This window comes from Egretta garzetta, unplaced genomic scaffold (assembly GCF_000687185.1).
Source record: "Egretta garzetta isolate BGI_Z169 unplaced genomic scaffold, ASM68718v1 scaffold615, whole genome shotgun sequence".
NCBI lineage: Eukaryota > Metazoa > Chordata > Aves > Pelecaniformes > Ardeidae > Egretta > Egretta garzetta.
Window position 1 is genome coordinate 1,819,598 of NW_009259857.1, and position 21,756 is coordinate 1,841,353.

The window sequence follows — 21,756 nt, forward strand, 5'->3', positions numbered from 1 at the left end:
TGCTGCTACCCAAGTGCTTTTAGCACTTCCCCACTGAGGCCTAGCATTGCTCTTTACAGTAAGCAGGCAGTTGGTGTGAAATAGCTTGATGTTTTAGCCTGTGACTAATGTTTTTCCTCAGGAAATTCTTACTGTTCATTGCTGAGCAATAGAGATTTGAACCACAAAATAACATCCACAAAATAACATTTGTCTGCAGATCTGGTACAGAACCGCATGTTGCATTTAGGAATTATTTTTTAGCTATTGCTAAAACTGAAGGTTTGTGCTGCCTGTGCAAATCTGATTTGAATTGGTGTAAAGCAGGTTAACTAGACAGGAAGTAATTGGGCACTGATATCTGACATAGGTAGATTATGCCTACAAAACCTTCTTATCAGAGGAAGCCATGTGATTTAATTTGATAATGTGCACTAATGAAATACTAAGCATAGGTAGCAGCCCTTCAGTCACTTGCAGTTCTGTGTTCCTTTTCCTGTATAGTTACAAAGTCACTCAAATAACAAAACAAACCCTTAAATTCCAGTGTGTTTTGTAAAGCAAGTCACTGAAAAGTCAAACTACATGCTGATTTGCCCTTTTACTTTTCTAGTCCCACACTGTCCCAGATGGACTCTATTCTTCTTTTCCCACCTCCGAAGTGCCAGCCATTTGTAACCACAACTCAACGTTCTCTCACTTAACCTTGAGACATAATTACCGTATCAGCTACTGAAAGGAAGCTGGTCTGGTGAAGGAATATATACAGAGGAGTGAAAGGGTTGCGTGGACTGAAGCAGTAGACAGCACTGTGCTTGTGAATGGAAGAGCAGAGGGCACGGGGCTTTACAGGGGTTTATATATCTACCTGGACTGCTCCACAGTGCTAACTTGCAGGTATTAGTTTCCTATGACTTTTTGTGTTTAGTGGGTGGGGCTCAATATGTAAGGAAAAGGTCATTAACTAGTAAAAAATACTATGTCCTTCAGCAGTTGCACATGACCTCAGTATGTCAGTGGCTCTGTGTTTCTAGGTGGCTTAATTTTTCATTTCCTTCCTTTGTGGGTATGTCAGGTAGACAAAAGTGTGCTTAATGACACAGAAGCCTTGCCTCCAGTCAATTATGATCTGGTAGTGACATGCACAATCTTACATTTATGGTAAATAAGTTGGTCTATGATAAGGCGTGTTGCTAACTAGCTAATAAATCAGTTGATCAAAAAGACAGAATAACCATGTATATGAAATATTTATATTTAAAATTGTATAGACAGGAAAATTTCATTACCACTTGAAGGTGACTGGATCTTTATACAGTGCGACTCTTCTTAAAATAAAAGTTTATGTTCTGAAATGACACCTAGTGACAACAGTGGGAAGGAATTGTACCAGGGAAAGAAAAACCTTTTTACAAGAACCTTGTAATATAGTTGGAAATAGTAGCTCTTATCTCCAGTGTAGACAAAAATACTAAGGTACTTTGAGAAAGTTTGGAAAAACAGGCTTTGGGATGCTCTCTTACTTTCTGTGTCTGGTTTACATTTAATATATTGTTTGATGGCAAACACCAGTTCTGAGAGTTAACTTTTTTTCTTTTTATAGACACTTTGTTAAAAGTTGTTCCCATGTAGCAGTTTACCACTGGGGTATCTCTGGGAATTTCAAAGCATCTCTCTGATCCTGCATTTATCTCAGGAATGCTGTGTCAGAAATCAAAACGCTCCTCATATCTTAAGGATTATCAACTTCCCAGCCATAGCTGGAGAGTATACAGTAACAGCTATGTGAGTGAAACCTTACTGAAAGGCTGCCAGGTTGCAAGACTTTGCAAACAACTAGGTGTATGTGTTCATTCCCATGCCAAAAATCTTCCCCTTATCTTATGTGAAGATGCAATCTTGTGATTAGTGGGTGCCAGGGGTTTATCATGATAAAATTCAAGACTTGCATTGGCTTTTTCTCAAGATCCACAGGGACATGAATTAATGCTCTAATTTCAGTAGTGTCCACACCCAGCAGTTTTCTTTAGTAGTAATCTTGTAGAAAAAAAGGGGATGGGGTAATGCAAGCAAATTTAAATAAAACAGAAATAAAAATAACCAAAGCTTAGGATAAAAAAAAAAAAAAAAGACATTTCAGTTAGTCTAATAAACCCCATAACCTATCACTTGCCATTTTTACTGTGCAATTTAAAATAAAACCTTGGTCTCTCCTGCCTTCTACTGCTCTTTGTGGAAACATTCAATAATCATGTCATTATAGGAAGCTGATGCTGAGGGTTCAGAGGAATATAGGCTCTTAAATCATGGTCTTGCACTATAGAGCTTAAATCTGCAGTTAAGCTGTAACTTAGAGAACAGATATGTTAATAAGCTTGTTTATCTCTTTGGAACATCGTCTATAAGCTGCTTAGTTTGGCTCAGGCTATGTTTATGCATTTGTCAGTCAGTGGCATGCATGTGCCTTTGTAATGGTTGGTTGTGGTATTTCAGTTAAATATAATCAAAGTCCTTTTTTTGTGTGTGGAATGAATACATTTTTGACTTCATTGATTTGGGCCTCAAATGTGAAAAGAATAAACTTGTCGTTGAGAAGATTACATCTACCAGGTGTAGGTAGAGACAAAATATGAGAATGGGGGATCTGTAGGTCAAGGCGCATATGCTGTGATGAGAGGCTTGGCTCCTTTGGCACGCCAACGCTTTGCGTTCTGCAGGGCCCGAAGAGGCAATCCATTTGAAGTCTTCTCCCTGCCAAGCTGATTTTCAAGTTTTTACAAAATTGATTGTATTCTTTCTATCATCTCTTCTCTTCCCCACCCCCCCGCCTCCCCGGTCTCTCATGGTTTTGAGAGTCTCTTATTCTTCCTTTCTCCTTGGGTGTTTTAAGGGGCACATAAGAGAACGGGTATTATCTACAGACAGTAGAGCCCATAGAATGACACTGACATGGCAGGGTGCTTTCCTGGCTCACGAAGTAGAGGTAAAAATAAGTCTCTGATCCTCTTTGGTCTTTTGCTTATTGTGTAGGAGCCCTGCAGTCAGTGTCATTCTGATAACATGGAACAAGACTAATTTCTTTTGGTTTTGAATTAAAACCGTTATCCCATAGGGAAACAGACAAGCAGTCACCTGTGTTGCTGTTCAATACTAAAAAATGGAACACTAAGAATTAAATCTGTATAAATTCCTGTATGTCAAGAGGAATCAGAACTCATGCAAGTATTTTTAAATTATAGTGAGGTCATCAGTTTGGCCTGGCCCATGTTGTATCAGGAATATTTGACTCACACCCAAGGAAAATTTGTAACTTGAAATACATTTCAAATTAACTGCAGACTTGCCAACTTCAAAAAAATAAATATTTAGGAAAATGTACTCAAAATTTAAGAGATATTTATAGATATTTTGTATCTATTATTGAAACAGAAGAATCAATGATCTGAAACCAAGAAAGCTTTCAATAAGTAAATCTGTCTAGAGTTTGGCAGAATAGATCATTATTGTGTAAGCCTTTGTCTGTGATGGAAGTCAGTGTTCAGCTCAGTGGTCTGTGCTCATTCAGCAGTGAATAATTGTCTGCAACACGAAGGCTTCTTACACTTCAGCATAATTGGGACTAATAACACACTGACCTTCTGGCTAGGATGTATTTATGTGGCTAGTTCTCACTATGCCTGACCTACGTTTATCAGTTCAAGTGCTGTAAATTCCTACTTTAAGGTTTAAATATTTTATTTTAAATTAAAATAGGCAAACGTCTGATATAGTCGTGTAAACGAGTCAACTAAAACATTATTTTTAGCATAGTGCTTGAGGTCTGCTTGAAATATACCTTAAGAATTTTTTTCAATTTTTTTATTTTTGATTTTATTTCTCCTTTATCTGAATATTATGAGAATGGCTGTTAAGATAAAAATGTAACCCAAAAGTATAGAGTTAATGGAAATGGTGTGATAATGTGAATGTTAAGAAGTAAAATGTATTGATGGTTTTCTTCTAAGTGACATGTCTCTACCTATGTGTGAGGTTGCTTAATGTATGTTGTTATTCTGATTAAATTAATGCATGATTACAGATTTTTTAAAAATACGTTATTTTTGTAGGTCTAAGGAAATACAGTATAAGGCCACTTACTGATGATTATTTTCTTCATGTGTGTAGCAATATTTAACTTTTTAAGAAATGCTTATCAGTTTAGCTACAAAAAAGGACTGGCTTATCTGTGTAATCTTTAAATGCAAGTGCCCTATTACTTTGAGGTAAGTTGAAAGCACATTAATTTAAGATGTTTCTCTGACAAATTTACCTGATTTAATAACGTGCTAAACACTCCATGTTTTCCACATAGTTTATTTACTACAATATTTAATCTTGATTTTTTTCACTGTCTCATACGTTCTTTCTGCCAGTTGCATTAATTTTACTTATACTAGCATTTAAATAATCTTTTGGAAGAAGAACACAAAGGAACATTAATGGTTAATGGCAGATATTTCTGTTTCAAAGTAGTTGCATTTCCACCTGAATCTTTAGACAAAATATCATATTGCTACACAAAGAAGGAAAACTGTAGGAATTTCAGAATGTAAATAAACAAACATGACCAATATTTATGCTTAAAATATCTGAATTATGTGGTAAATATGAATCTGTATGTGATTGCTGAGCTGTACTTTCATACCTTGAAGAAGGCCTGGAAATGGAAGCTCCTAAAACAAATCCTGAAACTGTCACGTCAGTCAGTTGCACCATTAGAAGGGAAGACATACATAGCAGTAAATACTACATTACAAATAATGCAGCAATGTGTAGCTATAAAGTAATTATGTTAAGATACTTCAATGTTTTGGTTTGTTGTTCTTCAACTATTCTAAGGATTTTTTGAATCAGAAGGTCATGGCAACTCACCAGAAGATGGAGAGAAAGTACATTCAGAGTTTGGGGTTTCTTTACATCATGTTTTTGGACACCACCCAGTGCTGCTTTTGGCTGTGTGCTTCAGATTGACACAGCTGTCAGGAGAAGGGACCTTCTTTCTTCACCAGAAATACTGTTTATTTTATTTCGGCCGGAAAAATCGGAATAATTTCAGTTGGCTGTGGAAGATCACTACCTAAAATAAATTCTGTTCAGAGCTAGTCTGAGGCTAGAAAACAGCTTTCTGGCGAGTTGTTCAAAGCCTCTGTTTTCTTCCAAGGTTCCAATTTTTTAATGTGAAGCAGCAGTTTCTCCAGCCCCTATACAGTTGCCTTTTATCTTGCTGAATAGTTATGGAGCACAGCAGAAGTCTATGGCTGAGGTGCATCACTAACACTCTGAATCCTTAAGCAAGCTTGCAACAGAGGGGACCAAGATCTGACATGAGCTTTAAATATAGGAATTATGGTAGAATTTATGAAGTAGATTTTTAAAATTTTTTATTTTTTTTTTAACTAAAAGCTAAAACTCGTTTTTTTCAGTGGGATATAATAAACAACCCAAGTTTCTCAGAAAACTTTGTGAGAGTTGGTGTCTCTTGCTCAAAGCATGTGGTGACTGTGTCTGGAATACATGTGTGCATGCCCATGTGTACTGTTTATAAGGCAGCATACATTCTTCTGTATTTTGAAGTCTGAAACTTGTACTTACTCATTTTTATTCCTTGAATCAAAGCAGAAGGATTGATGTTGGGTAATTAAAAAAAAAAAATAGAGCCTGCTAACAGGTCTACTTTGCAGCTGTGTATTCGTGCCGTACTCCTGGTGCTAGTAATCAGAGTATCTTCCTTAAAGTGAATGCCATTGCTAGATACTGAAAACGATAATGGAAGTGCTAGAATGTAATTCCTTTTTTATGTACTTCATGGAAAATAAGTTACTGAAGATGAGTGTAGCAGCTGTACTTGTATTCCCAAACTTCTACAGATCTGAAGGTGAGAAGGTATACAAAAGGTCTTAAAAGGCAAAAGAGAAAATTGTGGTCACTCAGTGCTGTCTGTGGCAGCCCAGGAAAGAAAAATAAAGCCTAATTCCTTTGCTTGAATGCACCTCTCCTTGGGTGGCTACAGAGAGTCTGGCAACTTGCTGGAACTACTCCCTCAGTGCAACTACACTTAAGCACGCTGAAGGTCAGTAGAAGGAAGGTCAGGAAGGAATGATAATATATAGTTGTTGTAGTGAAACAGCACAGAAAATGGAAGACTCTTCTAGCTGGGATTTCTCTTGTCTTCACTCATCGTCAGCTCAAGGTAACAGCTCCATCTGCACACAGGCTTCCTTGCTCCCATGCAGTTCCAGATCTGTTACTTGCCCTGTGAGCAGCTTCTTGACTAGTGCTAAAAATCACACCCATTCTAAAGTTTCTTCTTGATTCTTCCAGCATGCTCATTTCTGTATTTTCATCTGAAAGGGAGGGGTTCTAGTATATAAAATTAATCGAAGTTCAGCCGTTTATGTGTATTTTTTTAAGGTGTGGGTCTGGCTTGCCCTTTACGACTTAAAATACCACCTGTTTCGTAGTTCCTGGAGCTCTAAGTAGAGTCAGAGAGTGGGATTGGTAGCGTTCATAGCCATTCAGAGGACACAGCCATTCTGATTTGATGTTTTGAAAGAATTCTGATTAGCTTTAAGCCATGGAAACAGAAAACTTCTCTAGAAGCAGTGACAAGACAAGGGGTAATGGTTTTAAGCTAAACCAGGGTAGGTTTAGACTAGATATAAGGAAGAAGTTATTTACAATGAGGGTGGTGAAACACTGGAACAGGTTGCCCAGAGGGGTGGTGGAGGCCCCATCCCTGGAAACATTCAAGGCCAGGTTGGACGGGGCTCTGAGCAGCCTGATCTAGTTAGTGGTGTCCCTGCTCCTGCGGGGGGGTTGGACTAGATGACCTCTAGGGGTCCCTTCCAACCCAAAACATTCTATGATTCTATAAAGATTTGTTTTTACCCTCAAGGTAATTTAGTGTTTTCCAATGTAAAATTAATTATATGAATGATAAGTTTTGAACAGACACTACCAGTATGTGCACAATTGCCATCTACATGTGCACCAAAATTTGTCACTAAACATTCTCCCATATCACCTTGCATCCCAATATAATTGGGTGTGCATTAGTTAGCAAGCAAATGGATAATTGTTTCTGTAACTTAGTGAGTGTGGAAGGAAATATTTCCAACTCATGCACTGAGATTTCATAGTGTCCACATGAGTAAACACGTATTTGTAACATGCCTGTACAATTCGGGTTTAATATTATTGATCAGTATTTCTTGAATTGGATAGCTATATATAGCTATATATAGTAAAAGAACTTAAAATCTGTAAAGGAACACACATGGGCTTCAGTGCTGGATGATGAATGTTGGAGAAGTGTCCAAAAGTTTACTATGTGTGGGTGTATCTTGTACTCAGTAAACTTGTATTGATTTCCCAGCTTCTTCCAGGTATTTGAATGTGTGTTATGGAATGGTAGTAACAGTTTCCAGACAGTGAATGTCACAGAATCCAGAGTGAGAGATCCCCTTCTTATACCTGGGTGATATTAGTAATGTGGCTATAATTTAGAAGACAGTCTAAATATATGAAATTTTTTTTAGTGCATTGTTCATGTTTCAGGGAAACTGACATGAACATAGGGGCAAAATTCATGGTTTAGGCACAATATCTTGACTTGGGGCTCAGGTGTTGTTGCTTCTATTTTTTTAGTGTATAGTTAACATTAGCAGTCACCCTTATAATGATATGACACGTACTGCCTCCAAGTATGGTCCCTGCCTACTCCTGCCATTAAGGAGGGTTGATTTAATCAGTAACGTGGTCTAGGTTCTGTGACATCCTTTGGGCTGAAGGGAGTCAGATATAGTCTTTTTTTCCCCATTCTGGCAAGAACTATTTTAGAAATATTTGACAGGACTTCTTTGGTTGTTATTATCACACCTGAATTTGGGTCAAGTTTTTAAGTTCCCTTATTTAGAAAATTAGTTTTTTAAAGCTATTAAGGGAATACTTTCAGTGTGTAGTTATAGTACTGTCAACAAAAGATGTGATTAAATAAATTGAATGTTGAAGACTTTCGGCTTACAGTTAACACCAGGTAATTAAAAGTAAGCGCTGCTGTGGGAGTGCATTATATATCAGCTGTACTCTTTACCTCATTAGCTGGGTTTTTGCATGTTTATGGAGCTAACTTGCAATTAAAAAATGCCTTTAACGTATGCTTAACAAGGCCTTTTAGGTATTTGGAATAAAGTACTACAGTTTAATTGAAATTGGTACAGCATAAATAGATGTCTTAGTAACATGCGAGATAAATCTCCATGCCTAACTTGTCACTTTGCATCTTTTCCTCTTGTGTAATCTTTAATACTGACTATAAGGCCTGACATTTAACTTGTATAAAAGATGGAGATTCTCTCTTCAACTCCAAAGAATGTTTTTATTTGTTATAGAAGTAAAACTTGATGACACAATATACTCAAAGTCATGCCTTGGCCATATTTTGAAGATGTGTGAATGTTTGTATGTGCACACGGATATGTGTTAGGATGTTTTTAGCTCTAGTATATCCTTCCTCAATTAGTCTTCTGTTCTGCATTAGAATACCAGAAGTAGTATGCTGTCAAGACAGCATTCAGTGTTTATCTTAATGTTTTCATTTTTAATACTGTCATGTCTTTTGTAAATAGTTGCCTGAGGTTTAAAACAAAATCTTAGGGAAACTAAGGGGGAAAGTAAAACCTACTTGCAGGTCGCTTATCCCACTGATCTTCTAACTGTGTGCTTGTGTGTCGGGGATTTTGCAGAAGTGGATGAGATATTAAAGTGTACCATGAAAATTACACATGGGTGAAGTGTCATTTAGGTTAAGGTAGATTGCCAAAGATGATGGAAAAAGAAAATAGGGAAGGGACGGTACTTTTGCAGGACATAGAAATGTATGTGCTAGGTGTATAAACAAGGATCATGATGTATGAATACTTCATACAGTATTACTTATTAACATTTTGTCTTGACCTAGGAGTGTCGTTGTACCACCGAAGAAATCAACCATTTCATCTTCTACAGCTGCTATTGGTATTCCTACAAATGCTGTCAGCGTGGTTTCTTCTTTAGATTCAGCCCAAGCCCCGGATTTGTCAGGAGAATCTCCTGGTGAGTAAGGGTAAATAGAACAACTCAAATCCCAGCCCTTCCTCTCTTGCTTCTTCCTCCCTCACCATTCACTCTGAGTACAAATGAACAAGTTTTTTTTATGTGTTTTGTGCTACGTGAAGGTGATACATTTTTCAATAGTTATGCATATTTCAAAACACTGTAGAGGAGAACAATTGTTTTTCAGACATTAAGTCATTAGTTTCCTTCCACTGTAATACTGATTAGTGTATATATATAATCTGTCTATATGTGAGTCTTGCTTATTGATACTTATTGCTGGTTGTATTTTCTTAAGGGAAAATGTGCCAACAATCTGGGAATTTTTACACTTTTTTTTTTTTTTTTAAACTACTGGAGTATATGTGGTATAACATGTCCTAAATTATCAAGTCAGACAAAAGGACCTTTGAGACCTTTGTATCCTGCATACTACTTTGTCTATATCTTTCTCTATATCTTTGTCATATGCCCTCACATAGCAGCTTGCAGGCTTGCATTCAGTATCAGTGTGTCTAACAAAGACCAGTATTGGATATCTTGCAGGAAAATAGATGTGACTAGGTTAAGCTGGACCAATTGTCAGTGATGTTATATGGGTTAATGAATATAAGAATTCATCCTTTTTGATATTTTCTGAGAGTTTATCCCCCAGATCATTTTATTATTCCCTCTTTTGATGCTGTAGCTACACAAATGTAAAAAATAACCTGTTTATAAATAAAAACCCTACAAAAGTAGTGTTGTAGTTAAAAAAAAAAAGCTTTTCTAAGCTACTTGGGAGTTCTTTTGCCTTTAACTGGCAGAACAAATGCAAATGTCTGAGCAACATTTGTCGTAAGTTCAAGATTTTTCACAGTTTTTTTTTAAAAGCAAGCATACTATATTAAGTTGTATTTAGTATTAATATGGTGTATTCTAAAGACTACTTCTTGTTACAGGTTTTTTGTTATGTAAAATACAAACTTATTTATAAATTGTAGGGTATCTGTCCAAGGATTATATGTGTTATTGCTAAGTAGGACTGAAAATTATATACAAGTGTTTCCAATAGCTTTAGCCTGAGGTCAAATTCAGTGTTGATGCTGAACTAATTGCTTTGGACAGTTTTTTCAGTGGGGACAAAATTGAGTAGGTTGTTTATAAGCAAGTGGTCCTTTGAACCCTTAGTCTCTCTGGTCATTCTGTATGAGATAAATGATGTTTAACCTTATATGCTGTGTCAAAGGCATGCTTTTCTACTTAGCCATGTTTAAGTCACAAGGCTATGTAGGTTCTCATAATTGTTTGTGCCCGTGAAGTTTATCGTGAAGACTTCGAACTGATTTGCATCTTAATCACAAAAATCTCAATCTATGCCTGATTATTGGTGTTTCTTTTCAATGTTTGAGTTTCTTGCTTCCTGTTTCTATGAACCTACATCCAAATTGCAAAGACTGAGGAAAAAAAGTGTGATCTGTGGTCATGTCCTCTAGTACTTGTGTGTCTGGAAGATATTTGTTGCCATCTTCAACTGCCTATTGCATTTCTTGGGAAAATCAAAAAGAAAAAGAAAAGCTCTTGAAATTTAGTATGTTCCTATTATTTGCAAAAGGGAGAACTCACTTCGTCACTGAAATTGCAGGAGGTAGAACTATACTAGTCTAGGAATATTGTTTGGGCTAGGGAAATTAGCTGTCTCTTAAAATGTCACAGTTTTTTGGGGAAGACTGGCCTTGAGCAGCTAATCTGTTTTTAAAATAATAAAAACTTACCTACATTGAAATGGTTTAAAATAGTTGCTAATTTGTTAACTTACTGGTTTATCCAGCTTAGATGTGGGCTTAATTATTATAATTTCTGAAGTCAGTATTCACTTGCTTTTAATAGAAACAAAACAGATGACCATTGATTTCCAGATTTAGTCAATCTTTTAAGAACGTATAAAAGAAAAAATAAGTGCTTCTGTGCCTGTAGAATGTATAAGAAATCCAGACAATAAACAATAGTGATGTAGTTTGTAACTGTGTGACTTCCAGCATGTCTGGGAGTTTTGGCAAAAATTGGACGTGTAATCTGAACTGATATGCATAAAAAGAAACTAATCAGGATTAAAAATAGTAGACATGTTTAGACTGGCAATCTAATTAATTAAAAGAAGAAGTAAAGGGATAAATGAAATCATGCCTTAAACAGATTAAAATGTGAGACTGTTTCTTTTTTCCCCAGTAAAATAATGGCATGGAAACAAAAATTTTGCAGAGTTGGAGTGGTTTATATTTATGTTGCTCTCATAAATTGCACACATTTAAGTTTGAAATAAAGTTCTGTATAAGGCCTTTAACTTTTTTATTTGAGGATACAAGTAGCAATAAGTGAGCTTCCTGTAAAACCAAAATGTAATACGTATAACTTTCCCCGAGTTCAAATCACATGTTCTTTCACTAATTTTTGTTTTCATGCAGCAGAGAATCAATACATTGTTCTCATTTTTTTCAGCTGACATTCAGTCTGTTTACTTTTGTAATTAAGAAAAAAAAGGAATTAAATCTTTTTTAAAAAGTGCTGAGACTAGGGGTTTATGTAGTGAATATACATTTTTGGCTTTTTCACATTTTATATAAAGGCTATTCCTTAAACATTATTGCTGCATTTAAAAATACATTTCAGCTGTTTTCTAAAGTCAAAGAATTTTTTAAAGTGAGTTTTGTATGTATTTGTTTGGTATGTTTTTAAAACTGATTAAGCAAACAGAACCTTAATAACATGTAATGCTTTACTGTGGAGACTTGAGTTGATTTACTCCAAACCAGGGGTGAACGGGAGATACAGACAAGTGATGGGGTTGTAATGTGTACATAAGCATAATTTGGGAATGAGTTTTATATAGTGTGTGAGCATCCTCCACCTGTAAATTTGATGTCAAAATTGCCTGGTCAGGGTAGGTCAGTCCGTGTGGTTCCAGATGCCTCCATTGACATTTGCGTGCGCTCAGAATTCATCAGCCTCCTTCCCAGTATTTTTCCTGAAGTTTGCATCTTGCCTCTATAGCTCAAGGTCTGTGAGTATCTCTGATATTTGACCCTTAAGATTGTCCTAAGCTCATATCAAGTGGATGTGACATGTCTTGGCCTACCAAATACAAAGTGTTGACAAGTTGGAAAGATAACCATCTAAGCTCACTCTGTTCCTCTGATACTTTGAAAGAGGGTGAAAACATGTAATGGCCTCGGATAGCCTGGCCTTTTCGCCGGAGAAATTTCTTCACCTTTACTCATTCAAGCTGCAGAGTATTTCACAGCACAAAAAGCCTTTCCTGAATACAGATGTGCCCCTTGTGGTCTAACTTGCCTGTCAGTACGTTGCTGATGGCTGATATTTGGGTTGTTGGTCTGCTGGAATTGCTACTCCAATTGTTGAAAGATCTTGGAAATTAATGGAGAAAAAGCCCCTTCATGGTCCATGTTGGGCCAATCATTTGTCTCTTGCAGAGAGTAGTATTGAGCAAAAGTGCATATTTACTAGTAATAATCTAAGGAGGAGGAATTTACTCAGGTTGTTTCGTCCTTGGAGTGGCTCATAGGCTGAATGTGAGATTTGATGCAGAGATTTTACACATGCGGTGTCCAGGAAGGGCTACTGGAAAGGCAGGACTAATGTTTGGATAGGCAGGACTTTGTGGAGTTCTCTGAGCTATTGTGAATATGCTAGTGGGATGCTTGTGGTTTTGTTTGTCACTTAGTTTTCCTTTTAAATGTTTCAGTTACAGTTGTAATGTTCTGAAGTGGTGTGAACTTTTTTGAACTGTTTTGCAGTTTGCACTCCCCCTGTTTTCTCTGATGTTCTGAGTTTCTCTGTTTATCTACTTGAAGGATTTCATGTGTTTTGTTAGTGCTTCACTCTAAAGAATGCAATCTTGAGGCTTTCACTATTAAGTTTGCAAATGGTTGTTCAAGTATAATTTTTATAAAGAGGGAGTATGAAAAGTCTGTAGGAAGCAGGAGTGAAACGCATCTTGTCCTTACTGACACTCTGAGTGTAGAAAACACTGAGAAATTCCACTCGATTTCTGTTGCCTGCCTCCTCCCCATTGTCCTTGAAGTTCTTTGAGTTTCACTTGTTTTGCCTCTGAGCCACACAGAGTTGCCAGCAGGATTTCTGGTTCTCCCAAGCAGAGGCATGGGCTGTTCCTCAAAGTGGGAAGTCATAAACACAGCCATCTCAAAGGCTGAGGTGAAAAAGGAGGTGGATGCTTCGAAGAAACCTGGGAATAAGCAATAACAGGACATAAAAAAGGAGTTGTGCTTTTGAATTCTAGTCCTACATATAGGAAAATACAAGTTTTCTCCCACAAGTGGCTTGTTTTGCAAAGAATGGTATTCGTTGATTATTTTTTTTTTATACATAGGTGAAAATAATGTTGAAGTCTTGCAATAAAACAAGTTAGCGGGAGACAAGCTAAAGTTAAGAACGAATATGAAGTGAGTTACCATCAGTGCAGAGGTAGTTCAAGGAATTCACTGGATTGTAGTAACTATTTCAAAGAGAATTCCGACTTTACATTGACAGTGTTGAAGGTTAGTTATCAAAGCAGAATGACACTCTTAAAAATCTCAAATGCTAATTATATGTAATGGAAATGGTTTAATACCATTTCAGTATAAAAACTGTTCTAAAACAACTTCTGTCTAAAGAACACACCATTGTTTTGTGAAATCTGTTTTGGTTTAACCTACAGATGTGTTTATGTAACAGATCCCTTATATTAGCTTGTAAAACCTTTCATTGTAGTCTTGCATTGTACACTTCCAGCCCCAGAAGTGCATTTTTGAATGCGGTTACTATTTTACCAGATACTCCTTTCATAAAGGGCATAAGTGTATTTATGTATGGTAGGACTGTTGTACAATATTAAGACGTATCATTATTTAATTCTACTCTATTTTTTTTACCTCATCTCCATCCTCCCAGAGTAAAGTATAACATGCACTACTTGTGTATCGCCAAGCGTACTTTGTAAATGTATATGCAAAAGCATAAGGATCTTGCACAAGGAGTTTCTTTAACAATATTTTATTGCTAGAGACATTATTTGTTTCGACCCTTGGGGACCTTGAATAAACAATAAGGTTTCACTGTAAGGGTGCTAGACAGATGATCTATTTGCATTTTCTTTTATGTTCTTGCAAATGTCTGTAAAACTGTCAGTTTGAAGGAGCCAGTTTATCAGTGAAAGGATAAGGAAGAGATAAGTCAGTTTAGTTCCACATGTTTGAAGTAGCTACTGCACTTACCCACATGTGTGTTGTGGATGAAAATATGCTACTGAAGTATTTTAATTTTTTTTTTTTACTAAAGGCATGAGAAATAGTAGAATAAAACTCCACTTCTGAGTTAAAGTCAAAAAAGTACTTTCACAAAACAAAATCTGAATGCAAAAATTACTATGCCTAATCCTATCAAAACCCCCCTGAATTTCTCAGCCATGATAAATCTGAGATTCGCCCCTTTTAGTGAAATACATCCAAGTTTGGAATGTGGATTTAGGTGATGATAAGCATGAAGCAATTCAGGCCATAAATATCCTTACATAATCTTCAAAAAGAGTATGAGTTTATATGGGTGCCTGCCTTACGCTGTTGTCAAATTCAAATTATCTGTGCTTTTTTCTGTTATGTCTATATTTAAAAGTTGATTTTTCACTTAAAACTCTATAGACTTTTACATTTATACCTAATCTGTTATGCAAAATTTGTTTTGATTTCTAGAAGAAAAAAATCATATCCTGTGTTGTCAGTGATTTCCTTTTCCTCCCACTCTGACAATTTTTACTACCATTGTGTGCAAAACCAGAATACCAAATAAAAACCCAAACCCATCCCACAAAATAAAAACAAACAACAACCCCCCCCGGTTACCCTGGATTGCGTGTATGTGTCTCTTACCCTCGTGATGGCTCTTTTGCCCTTTCATTGTCCTTACAGATGTTTCCCTTGATTTTTTTTTTCTATTTTTTCCTTCAGTTATTTTGTCTGTGGCCTAAATATTACCTTGAATTATTTTCATCTCATTTAATTGTAAAACTCATGCTACTGTGCTGTCCTGTTAAAGTCTTATTTTTTTACTGATAAAGTGATCCTTGATTTTGCTATGCATTTAATATGGTGGGATTTTAGTTGTATATGGTTTTGACTTTCTGATGTACCCAATAATAAGTGGAATACTGGTCACTACATATAAATGTAGTAAAGAGGATGGAAAAATTAATCTAACAAGACATTCTGCATGTGCAATCTGCATGTTGAGAGGACTTACTTATTTTGAAGGCTTTGGATGCCATTTCTGTTTTATTTTCTGTTGAACTACCCGGGTCAGTGTGCTGATTTCCCCTTATGGATGGTGTGTGGGCTTAAGTCCACTAATGGGCACGTGGACTTAAAAATATTTTCAAGGTAGAGGGACTTGTTTAATGAGAATAGGGATGTTGGGCTTTAGAGAGAAAGCTGGGAATTCTAGTGAAATTATTTAAGTATAAAGTTTATCATGAAAATGAAATAATGGCTTTAAAGTCTGTGGGCTTTGTTTTGTTTTTCTGTACAGGAGGCTCCGTCCTAATTTTTGGCGCATCATTTGACTGCTTTTCCTTCAGGAATACCCAAAATACTTTTGGGTGGTTTGACTATGTAAAACTAGATCTTAAAGAAATGGAATTATATCCATGAAAATATTGAAAATAGTCACAGAATCTAGTCATCACCATTGAAATTTTCAGAAATGTCTTTGTTTTCCTTTTATTGGATAAATTATTTCTGACCCTGTCATCCCATACAAAAGTAAAAATAAGAGCTTCATGTTGAAATTATGAAAAGTGTAAGTGAATCACATTCACAAAGATATGTCCTTCCTATGGGAAAAAAAAAAAAAAAGGGCAAAACTTTTCACTGTTTTGATGCATTAGTTTAATTTATAGTTTCTGTGCTGCCTTTGAAGGAAGGTTGGAGAAAAACATCTCCAGGCAGGAAAAAAACCCCAAATGAACAAACCCACAAAACCCCAGCATTTCTGGGAGGAAGCTCTGTGTGCCAGTGTTTTGGAGCAAAAGTTTGAAATTTGGCAGGAGAAATAAACTTAGTATCTCAGGGATCTGTCTTTGCCATCTTCTTACAAATCTATTCCACTTAACTCAAGTAGAAAGACTTTGAAAAGTTGCAGTTGACACATTTTTGTAGGCACTTTCAAGATCTTAGCAGCTTATTTCCAGACAGGTTGCATTTAACTGAGCTCACAGTGTAGGTGGGATGATCAGGAATTTTTCTGTAGTTATAGTTCTGAGAAGGGTCACATCATTGCTAAGGTAGAGGTGAGAACTGAAATGATTAAACTCTTCTCTTTCATGCTTTTTTCCTTTTATTTTTTTTCTTCCCCCCCCTTTCCAGCAGCATAAGAATCTGAAACTGGCGAGGTGAGAGGAAAGCGAATAGGACAGGGTCTAAGGTTGGAAAGAGATAGGATTGCAGATGGACTAGAAGCAGTTATGCTCTTGGGAAATGCACAGAAATCTGTCTGCTAAGATTCATTCCTCTCTATAGTTTGGAATGCAATGCAAGATTTGTGAGTCACCATTCCTATCCTGGCAGCAAATATCTGTGAAATCTCTGGCTGTCTTGCTTACCCCCTCTTCATCATTGCTAATACCAATCCATACTGCAGTATGGAGGTTGTCTTTCTCTTTATATACTGAGCAGCAGAATTTAGTATTTACAGATTCCTACTCTGCTGATGAAAGCCATGTAGTGTCAATTTGACATAACACAATTCTTTTTGTAAGCGTAGGATACATAAATGACCCAGTCTTCCCTATCAACCTTTGAATAATTGATGTGGCAAAGTTAATAACTCATTTATGAGGTTATACCACTGCCATCATGCTAATGATGCTGGCAGTGCAATGGAGAATTTTATCATAGCTGTCTTTGTCAGAGTCCTAGTGTTGCAAAAATTTAAGCCAGGCTGTTGGAAATACCCACTCATTTTGTATTCTGCTTCATTTTGACACAAATATGTTTTAATTTTAGACAAAAAACCCTGTGCAAGTTGAAATTGGATGAGCGCTTCCAGTAACCATCTTTTGAGATGCTTTAAAATGTTACCATTTGGCTTTATGTTAGCATAAATTAGTTATATATTAGTACACTACAGGAATATTAAGGGTGTAAGACATTATTTGTATTCACTGCTTAAGATTGTAAGTGCTGTTAAATTTCTTCAGAGAGAATCATGGCTTATAAAGCCAGAAGGGATCACTGCAGTCTAGCCTGACTACCTTCACAAAGCAAACTTCATGGCTTCCTTGAGTTACTTTCTGTTTGTGCTAGAGCAAAATTTAAAGTTTACCATGGCATACCTGGTAAATATGAATGTAAGTAAATAGAAGTTTTACAGCAAAGAGAGTTTGAGGTACAAAGAGGTGAAAGGGTTTACCTAGTCCTCACACATACTTGATGGTTTCTCAGAGCTTGAGCTCAAGGCTTTAGTTTCTGGTCCGGTTCTCTAATCTCTGGCATGTTTGCTTATATAATTATTTTATTTATTGCTTTCTCTTGTAGGAAGGGGATCATCTAATTCAAAATTGCCATCTGTCCCTACAGTTTCTTCAGTGCCTGAGGATTCTGCTTCAAACATGAGGTAACTTCTTCAATTGAACATCTGAACAGCTGTGCTGTGGCTCACGTTTTTGGTATTACGGTTGATATTCTGATTCCACGTAGCTTAAGAATGTTGTTTTGCTGATGTTCAATACCTAATGAAGGTTTGGGAAAATATGCGTGTTGGATTATTGATTCCTTTTTATACATGTGTATTACAAAACACTGTCGAAAACTATACTCCTTACTACAAAATTACAGCAACCACCTCCTCTTTTTTTGTTAATCACATGTATCTCTCTACTAGTATTACAGACAGGCTTGAACATGCTTTGGAAAAAGCTGCCCCACTTCTGAGAGAGATTTTTGTGGATTTTGCTCCCTTTCTTTCTCGGACTCTTTTGGGCAGCCATGGGCAAGAGTTGCTGATAGAAGGTACAAGTAAGTTTCCATTTTAAAAAAGGTTTTTTTCTGTGCTTTGTTTCACCTTGGAGACTCAGAATGTCTATGTTTTTTGCTGCTGGCTCTGCCTTAGAAGCTTTCTTCCTGTGTTCCCACGCAGTGCTGTCCACTGGATTTCACTGCCTCCTGTTCCTTCTGTCTTTAGTCCTCTGAAGGTCATTGTGGTTGCCTCCTCATTTTTGCCATCTCTGCTACCTCTTTGTGTCCCATCTCATCTCATAGTTTCCTATGTCTCGTTATGTGGGACCAACTGCTGTTGTCTCTTATTTTCCAAGTTTTCCAAGCCTTCCAGGGAATTGTCCCATAGAAACTGGTGTACGAAAAGCGTTTTGTGAGCCTTAGCAAGAAAACTTGTTGTCAGGGTCAGTGCTTCGATACAAAGTAAAGTACAGCGTATAGTGTACAAAGTTAGGTGCGAAGACCTTGCATTTTTACTGTGTTATTGCAACAGAAGGCTTCTTGGGAACTGCATTAGCAGAGGATGTTATGGTGTATCTCTTGCTTGTGCATCTGCTTCTGTCTTTTTGGCTTCTAATTGGAAGGCAGTCATGAGGTAAGAGGAATACATTGTCAGTATTGAGAAGAATTCTCTGGTACTTCTCAGAAGATGAAGATTCAGGTGCACAGCAACGATCATGGCTCTTCCTGGTGTTGGCTTAAAATGATTGAGCTTGAGGTGACTGAGTTTTTTTTTCTACTGATGGGCTTTCTCCCTGTTTAAAAATGAAGCTCAGTTCTGCAATGCAGATGTTAATGCCCTCAATTTTAAAAAATCATGTTTATTGGAACACTGAATTTAGTAGCGAACATCAGTTTTTCTATTTTCTCATAATTTGGTTATATGATATAAATTGCTTTGTCCACTGATTTTTAGAATGAAAATTGCAGGTTTTGTCCAGTTAAAGGAGTGAATTGAATTAGGGCCTGAGCTTGTTGCAGCTTCCAGTAATAAACATGTTAGAAACTCATGGTTGCTTAACTTGAGCTGATCACTTGCACATGAGCTGCATTTGGACTAATAAATCTAGTTGCTTCCTGGGAAATTAAAGTTCTTTTTTGAAAGCATTTTTGAAACTAGTTGATTCGTGGATTAGGACAGGCATCCTGTATGTAGTGCTGAATATGGTTAACATTGTCAGAAACACAATTAGAGTATCAAACACTGATACGTGTTTTCCTAAAGGTTGCTGATCTCAAAATTGAGGCTTCATTAAACTTCACTGAAATTGAAGTTACTTAGTTTAGGAATTTAGCTTGCCTACCATTTGTGGTAGGAAAAAGTGGCAGGAAAAAGTGTATGAATCGTCTTCTGTAAAACTGAAAAAGATGGGATTCTACTTTTGATTACACATGTGTGCATCGCTTTAGCTGATAAACATTTTAACGGAAGCTGCCTTGTGTACAAATTTATTTCAGTCATTTGGTAAGAATAACAGGAAAGAGATTTCCTCAAAGCTTTATTTGCCAGGAAAGTTAATATCCTATTCAGTTACATTTTTTTTTCTTGTTTGAAGGTAAAGAAAAGATAATCTGGTTTCAAAGTATTTTAACTGTAGTATAGCTTATATACACAGAGAGATGAGTATTTCATAGATTGAATGACCAAAAAAAAGCAGGAAAATTATTGGGAGTGTATGAACTGTCTAGACAAAAAAAAATGCATGTAAGCAATTTTGGGGCCTAAAAACCAGTTATAGACAAACCCAAAACAAAATGTGAATACAAATAATAATAATAGTCAAATTAGTTTATAAACAATTGAGAATATATAATAGGTTACTGCTTGCACTTCTGCTAAGGTTTAGTGTGGGGTTAAGGGTCAAAGTACTAATAAGAGTGTTTGGGATGTCTGCTGCCATGAAACAAAATGGAAACTTGATTGATAGCTGGGGGCTGAAAGGAGAACGTGCAATGGAGAAAGCAAAGGTCATAAAGCCATTTCCCTTCTCTGCATATATAATGACCCAATCCTTCAAGAAATAGCAAAATGTAGATACAGTGGATTAATATAACATATGTTAACCACACTTCTGATCATTTTGACATACAAACATTTATGAAACTGTGAATAATGGAGGTAATGTATTACTATTAGCTGCATCTTTGGATGCGAGGCATGGAATTTATGATCCCCCTCTCACATACATACTTTTATTTTGTGCTGCTGAAGTATAAAATTGAACTGGAAGTAGTATGAGAATCTCAGCTTTCTTTTGATTGTCAAAATGCTTCTAGTCTATTGCACTTCAAAATAGTTTGTGTTAAGAGCTGGTGCCATACAAGGATGCATTTATGTATACTGGTTTTTCCTTTTGTGTAGGTCTTGTGTGCATGAAATCTAGCAGTTCAGTTGTGGAGCTGGTGATGCTTCTTTGCTCTCAGGTGAGGCTTAAGTAACAGCGTTGACTGAAATTGCTGTCTTTGAGTACAATGTAAATTACAGTTAAAATTTTACTTTAAATTTAAGGGTATGGGTAATAGGTAAAAAGATTATGTGCAAGGTCTTTTGATTTAAAAAAAAAAAAAATCATAGTAATTGTGTCTGTTCAGTTGGAGGAGAGAAGATACCAAGGGTTTTCTGTTACCTTTACTATTGAGCATTTACATAACCTTGGTGGTGGCGTGCCTAACTCTATGCTGTCATTTTTGTAAGATAAAATAGAATAAATAAAATATTAAGATTATAAAACCAGATTGATTTCTGCTTCTTGGCATGCTGAATACTCTGCGATGAATAGGATTTTTCCTGTTGTGTGGAGGTTATGAAATGAACGATAAATACTTTTGAAACTCTGTCATTCTTAATTGATTTGACAAGTACTAAGAATCTGAGAAGAATTTAAGAAAGCAACCCTGGTTGTCAGCAGTTTGGGGCATTTGACATTCCTAAAGGCAAAAAGTGATTTTAGACACCTAAGAACCTGAGATTTGTCTGTTCCTGTGGTTAGAAAAGAGCTAGAGCCTAAGGAATATTCTTAAAACTGTGTATGCTACATTAGTTGGATTTTCTTTCGGGGTTTTCTTGCTTTCTTTTTTGTAATTAAATGGAAGACTGTTTTTATTGAGCCTTTTTTTTGGTGCCTTAAAAATGATACCTTTCTGGTAGTAAATTCCCCTACTTAAAACTTTAAAATAGCCTTTTTTAATGGGAATGGTATTGGGCTAGAGGTCAAGGGTTCTGACCCATTTCAAAACCTTTGACCTTCATTTACAACCCTTATGGTTTGCTTGCCTGACGAATAAGGATAATGCAAAATTAATGTTTCTTCACATCGATTTATTCGTTTTAGTGCCTATATTGCCAAATTTATTTAGAGTGTGCTGATAGACGTTTCATGAATACAAATGAAAGAATCATAGAAGGTGTGAAAAATCGATAGTCTGCATTGTCAATAAAGTGCAATAAGAACAATTACTTCTGGAGATTACACCTAATAGATTTTACAATGAACTAGTGAAGAGTAGTTATGTCTTCTAGTGAGCTTATTATTAATGAACATATCTAGAACTTTGCTCATCTAGTTTTCCATCTTCCTCAGGAAATATAATATATTTTTAC

At 36.3% G+C, this 21,756-nt stretch overlaps 1 protein-coding gene across 1 annotated transcript in view; it reads left to right on the forward strand.

The window, feature by feature from the left end:
- Positions 1–21,756, forward strand: part of LOC104127348 (lipopolysaccharide-responsive and beige-like anchor protein) — a gene marked incomplete at its 3' end in the record, with an annotated part of 169,994 nt that overhangs the window by 92,338 nt on the left and 55,900 nt on the right. The window contains exons 30-33 of the mRNA XM_009640012.1: positions 8,978–9,111; positions 17,697–17,775; positions 18,043–18,176; positions 20,518–20,579. Coding sequence (XP_009638307.1) covers positions 8,978–9,111; positions 17,697–17,775; positions 18,043–18,176; positions 20,518–20,579 — 409 coding nt within the window. The remainder of the gene's footprint in view (positions 1–8,977; positions 9,112–17,696; positions 17,776–18,042; positions 18,177–20,517; positions 20,580–21,756) is intronic.